The 17,357-nt window shown below is 36.3% G+C and overlaps 1 protein-coding gene across 9 annotated transcripts in view; it reads left to right on the top strand.

Moving 5' to 3' along the window:
* DENND1A (DENN domain containing 1A) overlaps positions 1 to 17,357 on the top strand; it is a 220,657-nt gene that overhangs the window by 130,368 nt on the left and 72,932 nt on the right. For all 9 annotated transcript variants that reach the window (XM_069771314.1, XM_069771311.1, XM_069771313.1 and 6 more), the window contains one exon: positions 3,844 to 3,969. In XM_069771314.1, coding sequence (XP_069627415.1) covers positions 3,844 to 3,969 — 126 coding nt within the window. The remainder of the gene's footprint in view (positions 1 to 3,843; positions 3,970 to 17,357) is intronic.

Below are 17,357 nucleotides of genomic sequence, written 5' to 3'. Positions count from 1 at the left end.
ATAGAATGTTTCTTGCTTTATTCATGTTGACAACTGAAAAGCCTTGGACCTAATTAAAAGAATTTCCACTAGCACCTTTACTGAACCATTTCATTATGCTGCATTGCACAGATTGCATTTTGAAACATGGTGATAGTTTAAATCTGACCTTTAAACCTGAACTGCCAGAAGTATAAAAATCTTCTTTAAAAACACTCTCAGGGTAGATTGCATGTATATGTGTCTGTTTGGCTAGAAATAATCTTCATATTGAGTGGTCACAGTCTTATTTTTTTTTAAAAGTATTACTACCTCTTTAGGCAGGAAACTATCATAATTTTGCTTGTATAATCTACTTTGTCTTATGTAGTAATTTATTCCAGAGTAAACATGATTTTTCTTTTTCTTACTTGTTAGTCTCTTCAAATATGTTGTTGTTGTCGTCATAGTTTTTAAAAAACCAAAATGTTAATGCGTATTACAATAATGCTGACTGAAAGAGTAAAAATGTACATATATAAAATAGACATGCTACGGTGTTCGATTTAGTCTTAGAAGAGAGCAAATGATCTGAAAGCTTAAGGAATTAGCAAAACACTTAGCAATATTCTGTTTCTATACCAAATAGGGAAGCTGAAACAGAAAGGCTGCGACTAGCCTTTTGAACTTTTAGTCTGTTGTAAAATGAAGCGTAGAGCCTTTTCCTTCTATATAGATGGCAAGGTCTTTATCTTCACATGAATGTTTGAAGAAAACCACTTACAAAAATGTTTGAGATGGATTTGGAAGTTACTCAGAGCTGTGAACATTTTATTGCACTTTTAAGAACTACCTTTAAATGGTTTAGATAAGTTAATATAGGAAATAAAAGCATATTTCATCCCTATAACATCAGACCCCTTCAAACATGTAGAAGTGTGTTGTTCAGGTTTGAAAATCTGATGAAGCTTTTACATTTTGAGAATAACAGAGCTCCTTGAGAGACAATATCTCAGTGAAAAAGAGTGAGCTTATTTTATGGGCATGATAGACTAAATCGGTTATCATGTATTATATTAATATGTGCTTATGGGCTCATTAATGCATGGATCATTCGCATAAGCCACAGCATTCAGATTTATAAACAATGTTGGACATGCTCTTGATTATTTCTGTTATACTAAATAACTGTTATGAAATCCCTTCTACAGCAGAATCTGCAAAAAATTTAAAAGGAAATGGCTTTGCAGCTGTTTTGGTAAACACAAGTGCAAATATAACATCTAGTTTTAAAAGAAAAAAATGCAGTGCACAGTATGGATAATATATTTAACACCTGTATAGCAAGATGAGAACTCACTTTCCTGCCCTCCCCAAATCTAAGACTACTGAAGGAGGAAGTGAGGGATGTGCTTACAGGAGGGATAAAACTGAATCACTCAAGAACAGTTGTCCAGTAAAATCATCCTGCCATTTGCTACTAAGGCAGGCTGGTAGCAAAACCCCAATGCAGAAAAAACTTAACTCATCTGGTAGGATTTTGGAGATATGGATGAGGCCAGAATAAGCTTTTGTTATGAGCTGGAGGATGGTCTTGAAAGTTAATTTGAACCATCAGCTTATATTTTATAAGGTATTATTCATACTCTCAAAACCACAGTTAGTTATGTTCACTGCAACAGAATCTTACTCTGTAAATAATATTCCTACAATGTTTCTTGCATAGTGTGAAGTATATAGAGTTAGCCCAATGGAGTTTTTCAGAATAGCATTTGAAGAAGGAAGATTTGCTAGTTATTGATAGAATCATTTCTGTTAGATTCATAATATGGGTATCTATGGAGTCATTCACGTTCTTCTGCAAATCAAGATGACTAGGGATTTCCTGGCTTTCTGCTTTCCTTCCGAAATTGTGGCTCCTTGCTGTCTTCTGCGTAAGGTATCTCATCAAACTCAGGTTTTGCGTGTGACATGACTGCATCCTCTAAAAGTGCTAGTTGAATTTCTTTCAAGAATCAGTGCCCAGATTGTTGTTTTTGTATTGCTATGTGTTGTGTGAGATTTGTCTCAAAAACCTAGCTCGTCCTGGTTCTGTCTGCAACACCAAAAAATTGCTACTGACATAACTATTTGTTAATGATTTAACGTAACCTATAACCGTTGCAGCACAGGCACAGCAAGCCTGATGTTAATCTTTGAAAGGTTTTTTTTATCTCCTTTCCCAGCTTGTGTTTGGGAAAGAAAAATGCTGTCACTAACAATAATATATAGATACACAACCTTACTTCAGTAGTTACTGAGCTCTAAGCCCTAGAAAAGAGACATCAAACTAAGTCACAGCCTTCTTGTATGTATGAGATATTCTGAAGCACAGAGAACAGTAATGGATAATCCTCTAAAACTTTAGCCCTTGGTGTACGCAGAAAACAAAAGAATATTCAGGTAACCTGGATCAGGGTATTTTTAACTCTGCCTGCATAGAAATGTGTTTAGTTCATATTTGCTAAGTTGTGATCGGTAAGTGTCTCTGGGTAAAATGGTAATGAGACCGTTAGGGCTCTGTTTGCCTAAAGTGCAGCTCGGTGAATCCTGAGGTAATTAAACACCTCCACAGTGGAAGGGAAAGGGCAGTGAGGGTTAAGAGAAGAGCCATCCTGCGCACAGGTGGTTTAGATCTCTTGAGAAACAGGAAGAAAAAACTTCAGTAGACAGAATGTCCTTGTTAATTTGAGACTTTTAAAAAAGCCTGCAGGTTTTGTTTTCTGGATTGCACTGGGGCGTTGGCAGGGAGGCTGGAGGGCCTCTGTGAGGAGAGGCCGGGGCGGCGGGTGCAGGCGCCGCCGGCACCAGCCGGTTCCAGCCGGATCGGCAGCAGACCCCGCCGGGCGCAGCTGAGCCCGTCAGCAAAGCCGGCGTGCCTCCCTGAAAGCCTCTAAGAAATGGCAAAAGGCCACACGCAGAGTGAGGAGCGAGTAAAAGCCTGAGGAAGGAGCGGCAGAGAGGAACTGTTACGGACTGACCGCGACCCCCATTGCTGTCGCCCCGCGCCGCTCGGGGAGGAGGCGGGGAACCGAGGGGGGGGAGGTTGAGCTGGGAGAAAGGCAGCGGAGTTTCTGTCTTTGTTTCTCACCATCCAACTCTATGTGAATTGGCAATAAGTTAAATTAATTTTCCTAAGTTGAGTCTGTTTTGCCCGTGATGCTAATCCGTAAGTGATCTCCCTGTCTTTATCTCGGCCCACGAGCTTTTTCTTCGTGTTTTCTCCCCGAGTCCTGCTGAGGAGGGGGAGGGAGAGAGCGGCTGGGTGGGTGTCTGGGAGCCAGCCAAGGGAACCCACCATATGCATAAATAAAACTCTCATTTTGTTATTTTCCATTAAGTCGCTGAAACACAAGGGACTATAGCCTTGAAAGAAAGAAACCTTGTATTTGTGGCAATCAAATTCTTCAGACCTGCAGAATTTGTTCTTGGCCTTGGTGATGGATGGCCTGTTTATGCAGAACCGTTTCTCTATTAATCTGATGTTTGAATTAGTTTAGCTGAAATTCTTTCATGGATTCTAATCAAGAATGACACAGAACTTCATGGACTACCTTTAAAAGAGTACTCAACGGCATGTTAATGGCGGATTTTAAGTAGGAGGGAAGGTTGAAATGAAGCTTTGATTTTCCTGTTGGTTTCTGAATAGAATCCAATCATGTCTTAGAGAAGCAAAACAGCTTGAAAAGTAATGCTTTTAGAACTGAAAAATTCAACTCTGAATTCACAATGTCACTTTTGTCATAAATGCTGCTGTGGTTAGCATGTTTTTCATTTAGCTGTGCCCCAATGTGTTGAGCTTTGTTTGTGATATGAGAGTGATCTAGACCTGTTGTGTGACTTCAGGTTTCTGCACTGAAGAACAGATTGAAGAAAGTCTCTACAACCACTGGAGATGGTGTTGCAAGAGCGTTTCTAAAAGCACAAGCATCTTTCTTTGGGAGCTACAGAAACGCCCTGAAAATTGAACCTGTAAGTAGGAAATTAGTAGGCATAAGATGTAAATCTGCAGCTGTGGTGGGGAAAAAAGCTAACAAGAATTCAAAGTATAGTATAACCTACTTTTACTAAGGTCAGCATTGTGGCTCTTTGATTGACTAGTGCTGAAAACAGTGTTCCAGTCTCCAAAAAAGAAAGAGGTGCAACAAGCATGATCAATCACACAGGGAGAAAACTTCTTATGGAAAGGTATGGGTTTTGCTTGTTTTTGAAGACAGTTAAGTTAGAAGACAGATGATAAAGTATAAATCAGTGATCATAGGAGGCTAGTGCAGAGTTGACCATCTTCTCTCACTGCAAAACCTGGGTATTCATTGTATTATTTTTAAAGGTAGTAAAAGATACTTTTTACACAATATATGCTTAACTGTGAAACATGCAAATTTATGGTATCATGGAGTTTAAGAACATAATTAGTGAAGAAATTGTGCTTTTACAGAAATATGAAGAATGTCTGGAGTTGTAACTATTGATGATAAATGTTCTGTTAGGAAAATTCAATCTTTTGCTTCTGGTTCATAGCTAATCTCTATTTAGCAATGATTAAGTGCCATCTGAGTGGGGGAAGGATTTTTCTGTACTTGATATTGGGTTTTATTGTTTCTAGTGAGGCATCTGTTCCTGGCTTACTGCAAGTAGCTTCATGGACTTCAATACAAATCAGTCCAGGGGAAATCAGTCCACATGTTTTGTAACACTCTGGTTTTGCTACCGTGTACTTAGGGGGTTCCTTTTAAAGTGTGTACATTTTGCTGATAAACAGTTAAAAACAAGGTGAATAGTATGAGGAACATTCAAGTATAATTAATGAGATATGTCCCAGAAATATGGGGGATGTAAAGTACTACCTGCAGAGTGATCCACAGAATATTTCCAAAATATTCTACATTCCCTGTTTCTGAAGCAGGGGAAACCAACACCTGTACAAGTCAAATGCACTGATAAATCTCAATGCGGTGTTCACAGGCTCATTTGAACTACTGTTGTTTAGACCTATGGCTGCTTAACAAGAAGATACCTGTAGAGGACAAAATGTACTTTTGTCTTAATACCTTCTTCTCTCATCTGCAAATGTTTGGAGGCAGAAAAGAAAATTGGTGGTAGCAATGGAGAACTTGAATACCACTGGGACATGTTAAGATGAGTTCTGAGCATAAGTGGGGAGGCTAAATGAGTGGAGTGAGAATGAAGGCTTACTACTTGAGAAAAGGTGTTGTATTCAGCATTGTCCTGTTCTGTGAAGATTAATGAAGAGATCTGGCATGCAGACAAGTAATAAATCTAATTATAATCATGATGTTAAAGGAAAGGCCAGAAGTCGGCCTGCAGGCATAGTGTTTCTTGAGGGCGAAGATATTTCAGTAACTAAAGTCTCTTCAGTACTATAGTTTGTCTTACTTGTTATTTTTAAAGCCAGAAGGAAAAAAATAGCTCAGTCTGTATTTTAAGCAGTCCAGTTATCACCATCAAATAAGCATCATTTCAACAATTCATATTCAGGGTTCAAAAACAACTTTTGAAGTCATCGTGAGTCCTTCCACATCTTATTGGGGGAATCCATGTGTTGTGTGTGTGGAAAAAATAAATTGTATTGACTTGTGTATGTATGTCTGGGTGTGAGTATTGGGCTTTTAAAGCATCTAAGGTGAGATAATGGGAGGTAATTGAAAAGTTGTCCATATAAATAACAAACATGAAACCAGGAAGGCACTCTGGCGGTAAGCCTCCTTTATCCGTGTCAGGGAGACACTGACTTCCCTTCATCCATGCAGGCTTCCTTGTTCTCCGATGCTCCTCCCCGTAGTTGCCAGGCAACTCTGGGAATATTGGTGTATGCTTTGCCTGGATGTGTGTGTGAGATTAACTAGTTAAGGGATTTATGAAGAAAAATAGAGATTTAAATTGCTTTTCTGGAAATACCATCTGGTATTTTGAAGGCTGAATGCTAAAGATGAATATTTGAAATCAGTTGACAATGGCACACCCCTAGAAAGTGCAACTTGGAGGGACAGCTAACCTGAGGAAGTAGCAGAAATTGGTTTGCTTGTCATTCCATCAAAGAAAATTCGCAAAGATAATGACACAAGTATGTCATAAAAATCCAATTTTAATATCAGGAAGTGGAAATGTTCAGGGCTTTGGGCTTTCTTTCCCAAGTCCTTTTTTAAATTAAAAATTGAATTTCTGATTATACATTTCAGTATTAAGATTTAGATAAAGAAAATTTGCAAGTGTTTCATGTGCTGAACATGTCAGAGTCAAATGACCTGCATTCTGTTTCCGGTTTTGCCACAGACATCCTGTAAGGTGTTGGACAGGTCATACAACTACTTTATACTTCACTTCTGTTTTAGAATATGCCAACAGTAAATGCAGTTACTGAGAGGTTCTTGTTACTGTTAGGAGCATCGCACTTAAAAATTAGTTCAAGACCCTTGGAAAACCTGATCTTAAGAAAATGCAGCAAAACTCTAAACAATAGCGTGTTATCAGTAAAACAATTAGGAAATGTACTTGCTAAGTTCACAAAAGAAAATGGGATTGTAATTTAATAACAAAGCATTGTAACTGGCAATTAGTAAGGCATCTTGCAATTTAAAGTCCTCTGTTTCTCTGTTGTGCTGTACTTTGAATGCTGCACTTGAAATAGTCTTCTGTATTCTCACATAATTCCATCTTCTAAAGAGCAGTTATGTTCATTGTTATTTCCTATCAGCTGATTAGCTCAGTTTGCCGAGTTTGTAGATTATATACTAACGGGTGTTCAAAGTGGTCATGATACACATCTTCTTGTAGAAATACAGAATGATGGGAGTTTCTTGTTAAATAGTGGAAGAATATTAAAGTGTATGCAGCAAATCTTTGATTGCTCTCCACTGATGTATCAGAATCCTCAAAGACCACAGTGGCTGTCATAATTTGCTTTAGAATTTTAATATCTGTTTGGAAGAAGTTATTTTAAAACTGTTACTGGTGTAACAGTTGCAAATAAAACCATTTCAGTGTGTCCGAGACAAATAGAAAGGCAAATGGAAGAAATAGCTTCTAGGAAAAGGAACATATTTTCAAATGCCTCCGTTATGGTTTTTTCTCTTCTCACCTTCACATGTCATAAATACGGGCCATACGCAATAACGAACATGATGTGGTTCTTTGCGTTTCATGTCCCATAACTCACGAAATCTGACTGTTCATTTAAAACCGTTGATAATTAGGAAATAAATTCAAAGAAGCAGCAGCTTTTCCTCCTTTCATTGCTTTTGTCTCATAAGACTATTTAACTTCATAGACCATCTCATCTGGTATGAGTTGACTTTCTGGGATAAATGGTGCAAAGCTACTTTTCATTATTCCATGTAGGCCCAGAATGTGTCACAGAGCAGACTTTGAAGTCACATTATACCTAAGCATAGTAAGAGCTCTTACTCTGTTCAGAAACTTTTAGTCTAAAGATACAAGGTTATGTAATGTATATATGAACCAGTACACTGACAATTAATGAGTTACCATTGCCATAAACTTTGAGGCCTTCACTAACTAGAACTTTTGCATGAAAAAACATATCCAGATAATACAGTCTGCAAGTCTAATCATAAGATTTATGTAACAAAATAACTGATTCAGTTATGCTTTCTACTGTATGCCTGCGTTTTCTGTAGTTGCGTTAAGCCAGATTTTAAGTATGGAAGAATATTTGTTACATGTGATGTACTTACCGTCTCCACAAACCTCTGTTGCTATTAAGTACAGTAAAACACATTAGAAGCAGCGTGTTTACTTGGCTGTATTGAGGCAGATTGTTATCTTTATGATTATTACTTAAATTTCTAACAGTGACACCAATGTGAGTGTTTTGTTCACTTGAACAATTTTTTAATAAATTTCTGATTTTTTGCTGTTTGCAGAGGAAATGTTTTTATCTTCTAAATATTTAATTCACAGAAGTAGGTCATTTTCAACAGAATTAGCTGTATGATTACTATGTGTGTGTAAAGGTGGTTTGTAGTACTTAATAGTTCTGTGTATAGTGGTAACTGAGGGGGGAAATGAGACTCAAATTTTCTGCATCAAAGATGGCTGTGCACTTTCTTCTGCTGACACCTAGTGGTTACAGACAACATTTAATTGGTTTTCTTTCACAGACAATCTTTGTTAAGAGTCATCCTATCACCTGTGAATAAAGGTAAGCTCAGTGTAGGTTGACCAAAAGCAGTAGCATGTAGGGTATGATACAATACAATGTGTTGGGTTTAGGTCTGTGATGCTAGTACAGCTAGCCTAAGCCATATGGGTGCCTTTTCACCTAGCTTGGGTGTGATAGTTTAACAGCAGGCTCCAAGTTTGATATACAAGCTTCTCAAAGGACAAGCTTTCTGTAGGTTCTCTGGATATGTGGTCACTCCAGGGAGCTTTGCAAAGGGAATTGTGTATGCTTAATACAACATTTTCTGGCTTGACAGATTTGAAAAGCTTGTTTACTTGTGCTTTGCTTTAAAATCTGTATACTCTGAACAGGTATTTCTATTTCCACGTCTTGGTTCCTTTTGTGTGTATTTCATTGCCATAAATACACTGTAAGGTGAAAATCTCTGTGCTTATTTTTCTTTTGCAGTGCTGCTACTTTTTGTATCAATAATTAAGGGGGGGGTAATTTTAACATTCAGAACCCAAATAGATATCAGTATCTAAGTGCTTCTGCAGGTAGATTTCTCTTTAACTTTGCTGTTTTGCATTGATAACTTCTTAAATGCAGGCACTGTAATATTTGATGTCTCACGATACAGTACACATGGTATACTGAGGTGAGAAGTATATGTAATGCAACGTGAGCTGAAGTAGCCCGTTTTATTTCTGATACACCACTGAAGAGACATGTCTGTGCATGAGGTTCTGGTGTTTGTTTGGATTTGAATTAAGATGTCCTGGTTTGTTTTTTAAAAGGCTGATGTAGTTTTTGTTAATTTATTAATCTATTTATTAGGGTGATGAACTCTGCATTCTTTTTAAAATGGTTCCTTGTGTGTATTGTCATATTACCTAAATCTAGACCTTTCTCTCATTTATAAAATCCATGTAAACCTGATTTTGGTGGATTGTGAATATGCTAGATATTCATAATTTCTGTATTTTATACTGGACTTATACAGTTGCAACACCTGTGAGTATTTCCTGTATGTGCCAGTCTGTGGCAACAATGGCTCTGATTTGTGGCAATGTCTCTGAGGAGGTGAAACAATTAATATAAATGCATTATGTGTAGCAAGAACTATATTCCTTATTATGTGGCTCATACTATCTTCTTGAGGTCTGCCCAGCAAAATCTTTCATTGCATTGCTCTTCTTGAGAGGCCCTTCTCTCTGTGAATGAATTGGGATGAAATAATTACAGTGCTGTGATCTCTGTCCAGTGCTCAGGGGGTGTTGCTGGTTACTTTTTAAGTATCAAATTTTGCACTGTTTCTAAACAAAGTCAGTCTCAAAATAGTGGGGAGGAAGAAAGAGAAGGGAGCTGTGATGGTGTTAAAAGTGTAACTAAATTGTGTGTGAGGACATTTTGAAATCAATGTCAAAATGAAAAAAATACAGAAAAATGTGAGTTTATTTTTAGGATCTTATTATTGATTAATACTTTATTGAGGGATTTTTGAATTGTTTGGTGTTTTTTTTTAATTGAAAATTTGCTTTCAGTCCTGGAAGGGCATGGCTAGTATCTTTCACTGTTTACAGATTCCTTTAAAATAGTGTAATTCTGTTTTGTGATATTTCTAACACGAATGAAACTGTCCACCGTCCATGTCGTTGTAGTTTAAAACATCTACCCACTGTTTTTCAACTACATTTAAAACATAGGGAATAGTAGTTGGGAGCTTACTGAAGCTTTAAGATGCTACTAATGAAATGTAACCGTTTTAAGTAACTACTGGTAGAGCAGTGGTTCTGGTAGTGGATGGTACTTTTAGTAAACTGTTGTATTATGTACCATTATCATATTGTAAAAATTTCTACATAACTTATATCTTTCAGATTGAACTAGGATCATAAATAGTTACTGGCACTAACTTGAATGCATTGGGAATTACTGCTAATAAGTGAGTCTCTTAAATGAAGCATCAATTAATTTCTTTTATGTCTTCATGGTTAGTTACTCAATCTTATTCAGGTTTATTAGCCTGAGCAACCATTAGTTGTATAACTGGATAATTTCTGATTAACTTTAATTGTTGCAAATTGATTTGGTTTAAATTTAACTTAGATATTCTTTAGATGCAGCCACTTAAGAGTAAAGAGAAAATCTCAGAGGCAGAGTCAATGTACTTTTCTACTTCCATGCTTTTTATGCACTTTCATTGCTGAAGTTACTTGCTAATTTGTGAAGTGGACAATGATGTGCTTAAGACACTAAAAAATGTTTTCTAATCTTAGTATGAAACTAGTTATTGGAACTCGTATTATATATTCCAGTTTCCAAACTGCTTTAGCTGAACTACACTGGATGCATGTATATATGTTTTTATGTATACGTTGCTGCCTTAGTTCTGTTGTCCTGTCAAAGCCTGATGATTTATATTTAGATTCTAAATAGAGAAGACAACATACTACCACTTTTCATAATTGTAAAATTGATACAAATTTTCTCTTAATATGATGCAATTTGAGCAACAGTGGGGAAAAAAGCCATTATGAATAGGAGGAAATAAAAAGTTAACTTTTCTTTTTCAACATAACATTCAATTCAACTTAGGGAAATAATGTAATAAGCCTTTTCAGTTTGTGGTTTTGTCATAGTTCTGGAACTGTGTAGGGACATCTGGGGGAAGTATGGGACATTACATTTTCATAAGGGGTGTATAATTTAAAAAAGTGTCTCCTTTATTGTATTTCCAACCTTTTTTTTCTGGAAAAATTGAAAAACTTTCCTGCCTTTGTGCAGGAGTGTAAAGACATTTCTGGAGAATTGTTTTATCCCCTTGTTCTCTTTTGACGTTTTCTATTACCCATTCTAATAAAGATAGCACTCGTTTGATTTTCCATGCTGCAGCCATATGTCTATGCTGCTGTGTATCCATACCTTCTGGAGACATTGGTATTGACCACTCCACTCTCCTTCAGGGTTAGCTGGCCATCGAGTCCCTCGGTGTCTGCAGGGGACGCAGCCTACCTGATCCCATTTACATCAGGTACCAACTGCAGCACTCGGTGTGTAAGGAGGAAGCATGAGGCTGCTCTCCGGTTCTATTTTCCAATGTGGTATTGATGTAAAGATCTTGCAATGCAATATACTTAGGATGTGTTAACTACCTTATATATTGTTAGTAGGTATTAGTTTTGATTCCTTCCCTATTACGAATTCCTTCGTCAGAGTCTGGGCCACTGTATTACCAGTATCATGGTATGGATCTTTCCATACGCTTGATCATGCTATGCTGCTGAGATACTGCACAACTGAACTCTAGAAACTTCAGTGTTTCTGAGTAAATTTATTCTGAATTTTAACCCTGGGACATGGGATCACTTTCAAATGAGATGTAAAAGTTCCTCAAAATTTTTTAGGAAATGAGGTGCAACTTGGCACTTAAAAGGCATTTTTAAAAGGCATGCACTTGCATTCTGGACAGGACACATCTTGACAAGCATCCGTTAAAAATTAATGTTGTAATTCCCTGTATTTGTTGTAACCTTTTACTAGAGAATCTGCCTTGACAGCTGTTGTTATTCTTGGTTTCAATACACTGCTGCAGCCACTGAATTGCTATCTTACTTCTATAAAAGTAAATATTTTTTCACAAATCCACTTGCACAGTTGCAATTTCCTACTATCCCAGGATATTATGTTTAACCTCTCATCAATCTTGGTAGAGTTATTCCTCATATGAGCTCTGAATGGGTTCTTATTATCCAGGGTACTGTAGCTAACTATAATGAACTAAAGTATTGATGTTGCTCTGGGGTCGTATATTTGCTGGCCAAGAACTGTGTGCACTTTATAAGAAAGCTGTTGCTCTTCACCTCCATTTAAATTCATGGCCAAGGAAGGTAAAGTTAAGATTAGTCACTTAGATATTTAGGTCTCCTACAACAGTGGGAGTTTCAAAGTGTTTTAAGAGGACAGTTTATTTACTCATTTTAGGGTTTTGCACCACTAAGCATATTTGCTCTACGGATTCATAAGTAATATCATGATACCAGTAGTACAAATTGATAAGTTTTTCAGAAAGACATTAAAACAGCAGTGTGATGGCATGACATAAGGCCACTGTATTAATTATTTTATATCAGTCTTTTGCCCAGACTAACACTGTAAATTCCTTCAATAATTCCAGATCCATGAGATCTGAGTGGGACAGAAGTCAGAAAAGAAAAGCAGATGATGTCTGGTGCACAATAAAAAAGCAAATGCCAGATGAGTCCAAAAGGAAATTTTGTTGGAATATGTGTGCAGTAACATAAAAAAAGTGCATGTTACATACTGGTGCATAATTCATTTTGAAAAGGCTTTGTAGCATTCAGTGCTTTATCTACTATGAAGTATGATTGTTGCCATGGTGAATTATTTTTTTAAGTTATTCAGTGGAAGAGTAAATAGTTGTTTCCAACTCCCAGTAATTGCCACATCCCAGTTACTTCCTCTACATAGCCATCTTTTGCATAGCTTTTTTTTTTTTCTGCAGGTATATTTTTAAAGGTATACATTGTATACAGATTAGATCCCTCCCTTTCACCAGAGTTGTCTCAATAGGTCAGGGTTTTAGGAGTGTGTGTCCATTTATAGAAAAAATGAAGGTGATGATCACTAATGCTTATATTACATGTGTACAAACTTGTTAAAAAAACCCAAGACTGTAGGGGAAACAGTGAGAAGAAACATATAAAATAGAACTTTTTGTTTTACTTGCAATTTTGTTGTGCTCCTTTTAAAGTTAGTGCTGATGTATATTTAATGGGAATTTTCTCCCATTCATCTTTTTTCCTGTTCAAGTGCTGTTAGCTCTCAAATATATGCTTGTATAGAGAGTGTAGTAGTGCCTAAATGATGGTAATTTCTAAATCTCATCCTGATGACTTTACTAACAGGTAGGAGTAGACAATGACAGTGGCATTGACAGTGACAGTTTGCAAAACCTGATGTTTGTATGATAAAAATGGAGATAAAATTAATTTCTATATGTTCTGGAACTAAAATTTAAGGCTTTTTTTCCCTAGCGCGAAGATTCTATGCTTTGTGGCATTTTGAAGACCTAGTTTTTGACAATCTCACTTAGAAGCTACCTGTAACTATTGTTATGTTTTACCATTCATGGAGAGCGTTCTAGAAGACATACTACCCAGAATTCAGAATCACTGACTGAAAAAGATTTATTGGGGAAATACGGTTTTGTTTGTTTGTTTTCTCTGTGGTTTTTGTTTTCATTTCAGTCATGTTGCTGTGTTTTGTTTCTGAGCATTACTGTTGCTATAGACAAGTTTCAGCTTTTGCTTTTGCTATTTTAAACCTTAAAAATGGCTCTTTTTCTAACAAGCATTTACTGTTCTTCAGAATGCATTTAATATTCTACATCGAAGTCTGTTGAGATATACATATGTTAATGAAACTGAAAAGACATTCTCTTTAATCTCTTATAGCAGTCTGTTATGTAGTAAATAGAATTGTTTTGTAATTTCCAAACTGTTATAAGATATTGTGTTGTATAATTCTGTATGCCACACTAGGGGAGGAAGACTAAGATTGTGAAGGAAAGATAATAAATAATATTTGAAAAAGTTAGCATAACCGTCTGCTGAATATGGCATTTCTGCTGTAAAAGATGCAGTCAAACTTTCCTGTCCATCATATGTGTTAAAGTAAAAAAAAAAAAAACCAAACTAACAAACAAAAAACTCCAAAGCCCCAAAACCAACCAACCCCCCCAAAAAACCCAGCATGCAAATGGTTTTGTACTTCAGTCTAGAAACATTGCCCAAAGTAAGGGATTGTGTGCTCTGCATCTTGTAGTACACTAACAGCAATAATAGATGAAACATTAAGTTCCTTTCAGTGTGATTTTCAGAATGCTGATATTCATGGGACTGCTTTTGAGATTATTAATGTTTACCTGTTTCATGCTGACATTTAAGTTTTTGTGGTATCTTAGTTTCTTGGAACCTGTGAGCAAGCTGAAGAGAAGTATCTTGTGTTTCATTGTATAAGTAACTTTACAGCCTCCATAGAAGTGGTATGTTCAGCCATCAGGCTGGATAGGGTCACTCTCTGTATCTTCTGTGTTGGTGCTGCAGAAATAAAAGTAGCTTTGTTCAAAAGCCTCTAAATCTTCCTATTACCAGGGAAGGTTGTGTAGTGAGGAGCAGCTCCGTGATACTTCAGCTTTACTGTGGAAGGATTTGTACCTTCAACTGATCAGTTATGTCTGTGCCTTTCACACCTGACTTTCTGGTTTTTGTGCTATTTTATACATTTGGTTTTGTTTCTTCTCAATTTGTTTCAAGCCTTTGTTTGTGTGTTTTAGACTGACTTTTGCCTGTGTTTTTATTGTGTTTTCTCCTGATACTTTACTTATAATTGAGAGCGCACAGTCTCAGCAAGCAATGAAGCAGTGTGCAAATGCCGCCATGCAGGAAAAGTTGAAGATATTTCCTGAACTAATAAAGCGCAGGGGACTTAGAGTAGAACAATGAAGCAAGTAAACAAACACCAAGCGTAAAATAACATGACCGTTGAATTCAAGCTTCTGTGTAAGGCACTCAGTGACTGTGTGTTTTTTAAATGAGCTGTGAATAGGTGGCATTTGGTATTAGGGGAAAAAACCCAACACCCCCTACCCCCCCCATTTGCATAACCTCCCCCCCCCCAAAAAAAAAAAAAAAAACCAAATAGAGCTTCATAATAGAAAAGTCATGCCACTCTGGTCTTTCACCATGCACATTATAGATTGTGTATGAATTTGAACGTACAATTTGTACTCTTACAGTACAAAAAGAGTAAAGTGAAAGGCAGTAAATCAATATTATTTGTAATGATTTGCACAGATAGGTGATAAATGAAAGCCTAAAATGCTATAGGGTTAAAGACAGAATGAGACATTTGTATGCATGACATAATTGACAGTTCAGTTTGACTGCTTTCCATGGCAGACAGCATAGGAGACCTGCTATCATTCAGAGTTGTACTTTTCTTCAGAATCACATTGAGATGTTCTGATACTGCCCTGGGGCTTAGCAAAATCACACGTGAATGTACCTTCAGAAGTGTGCTTGCTGTCATCTTGATTCTTCAGTCCTGGGGAGGGATGGGCGTACTGCTTGCCTGGGTATTCATGTTGTACTTGTTACTTGCTTAAGGCTTCTGGAAAGGGAAAATATGGAAGGGGACTAAGCCCCTTTTCTGGTTTGACTCTTGCATATCATCAGATAATTGGGCAACTTTTTTTCACAAATCTGTTGATTTTGGTATGGGCAGAGCATTAGTGAATGATAAATTCTGGCTCATGACCAAACTGCTATATAGGCAAAATTTAATTTAACGTTGAGGATCACCTTTTTCTTCTTTCTTCTACTTTGAGGGGCACAAAAATGTAAACTCTGCAGAGGGCTGATAAATGTGTTGTTCTTTAAAACACACACTACTTCAGTCTAGTAAAACATCAAATGAAAAGCTTCTGTCTTTTTTTATCTTTTTCTAATTTAATTCATTGTTTTCTGTTCCTTTCATTCAATGAGTAGCAGCTTTTAGCAATGACAGATATTCTATTGTGACTGAAATATGCATTTTGTAAGTCATAACTTTACTTGGTATTTAAATAAACTGTGTATGTACAGTGTGCAAGATTTATGCAGAACACAGCTGGAGGTATTCTGCTCAGAATTCCTATGGTTTAAAATGTCTCTTTCAAGTTTGAAAATGTGTTGTGAAGTAGATACCATTATGATAATTGGAAGTTCAGCTTCTCTGTCTTGCTCTATTATTTTTTTTTTTGAATACAATTAACACATCACACACACTTCACCTGGTCTCTCCTCATTTACCTCTGACACTTCCTTGATATTTATTTAGACACATGTGGTGTCTTTGCTTTGAACTCAATAGTTGGTATATTCACTAGATTTTTTTTTTTTAATAAATATTTTTCTCGTTTAGAGATATACAATTAGTTTGCATTGTTAGAGAAAAGTATACATATTGATGTCAATTTAAGTCTTTTACTTATTTGTTAGATGATCAGGACATAAATTGTATAAAGATTGTAGAGAAAACTATGATTACTCTCAAATCAAAGTACCTGCTGAGAAGTTGCAGAAGCAGCTCATTTTATTATAGTTCTCACAAGGGAACAGTACAGAGAAGATATGCAAAAAGCTATCTGGAGGAAAAAAAAAACCATAATACATTTAATTTGAAATTGTTATATTTTCTTTAAGGTAACATAAACATGAAGCACAGAACTCAACGTTTCGTTTGAATTAAGCTTTATTCTTTCAGATTCAGCAGCAATGCTTTTATTTCTGAAAACGAAAGACAGTAAGTTTGTTTTAAGAATAAAACCAAATTCCTAAAGTGGACTTAATAAAATACTATTGGCATAGTTTTTATATCTTAAATAACACATGTAGTGTGCTGTGTTATGTAACATGAATAAAACTATTAGCAACATAATGCCAATATCCACCAGGAGACAACTAGAAATTATATGGAGTAGTTTTTATGATTTTGAAAAAAAAGAGAGCATCTGACAAATCAAATTTTAGTGATACCACAGGGGAAAAGAATATGAAAATATCATAATACTGTATTTCATTTGTGGAAAGTAGGTTTGGAGTTCTCTGTTTTTTCTTTTTCCATTTTATTTCAGTTTCAGGAACACTCCTAAGGCTTGGAGGTTTAATAAGGAATAAATGCAAAATCCAGTCTAAGTTCGATCCTCATGATGAAGCACGAAATTATTCTGGATTATTTCATTAGTTTTAGCTGCAATTTGGAACGAACTGGGGCTATGTTTTTGTAGAGTTCCTGTACACTGTCCATTCCTGTAATAGCTGTTTTCCGTAGTATTTTCAGTAACTGTATTACTGAAGATCACTGATATTTGTAAATTAGTTTATTACAGGAAAAAGGTTTCATCTACTGAATAAGAATTCATTTTCTTTGTTTTAAAATTTAATTGATCAACTCCAAGCTTTTCAGGTCCAAGATTCCAAAGTTTTCATATGAAAGTTCAAAGCTGTTTAGAAAAAAATGGAAAGTAAGCTGTGCCCTTGAATGAGTTTTATATAATGTATGATTTTTATTCTTACAAAAGGGTTGTCTCTGATTTCTCATGCATTGTAGAAAGTCTTCCTTGTTCCCTGCAGCACCAGTTGGTTGTGAAATG

The sequence above is a fragment of the Haliaeetus albicilla genome, chromosome 26 (assembly GCF_947461875.1).
Source record: "Haliaeetus albicilla chromosome 26, bHalAlb1.1, whole genome shotgun sequence".
Taxonomy (NCBI): domain Eukaryota; kingdom Metazoa; phylum Chordata; class Aves; order Accipitriformes; family Accipitridae; genus Haliaeetus; species Haliaeetus albicilla.
The sequence above is the reverse complement of the archived record's forward strand: the minus strand, read 5'-3'. Positions and strand labels throughout refer to the sequence as shown.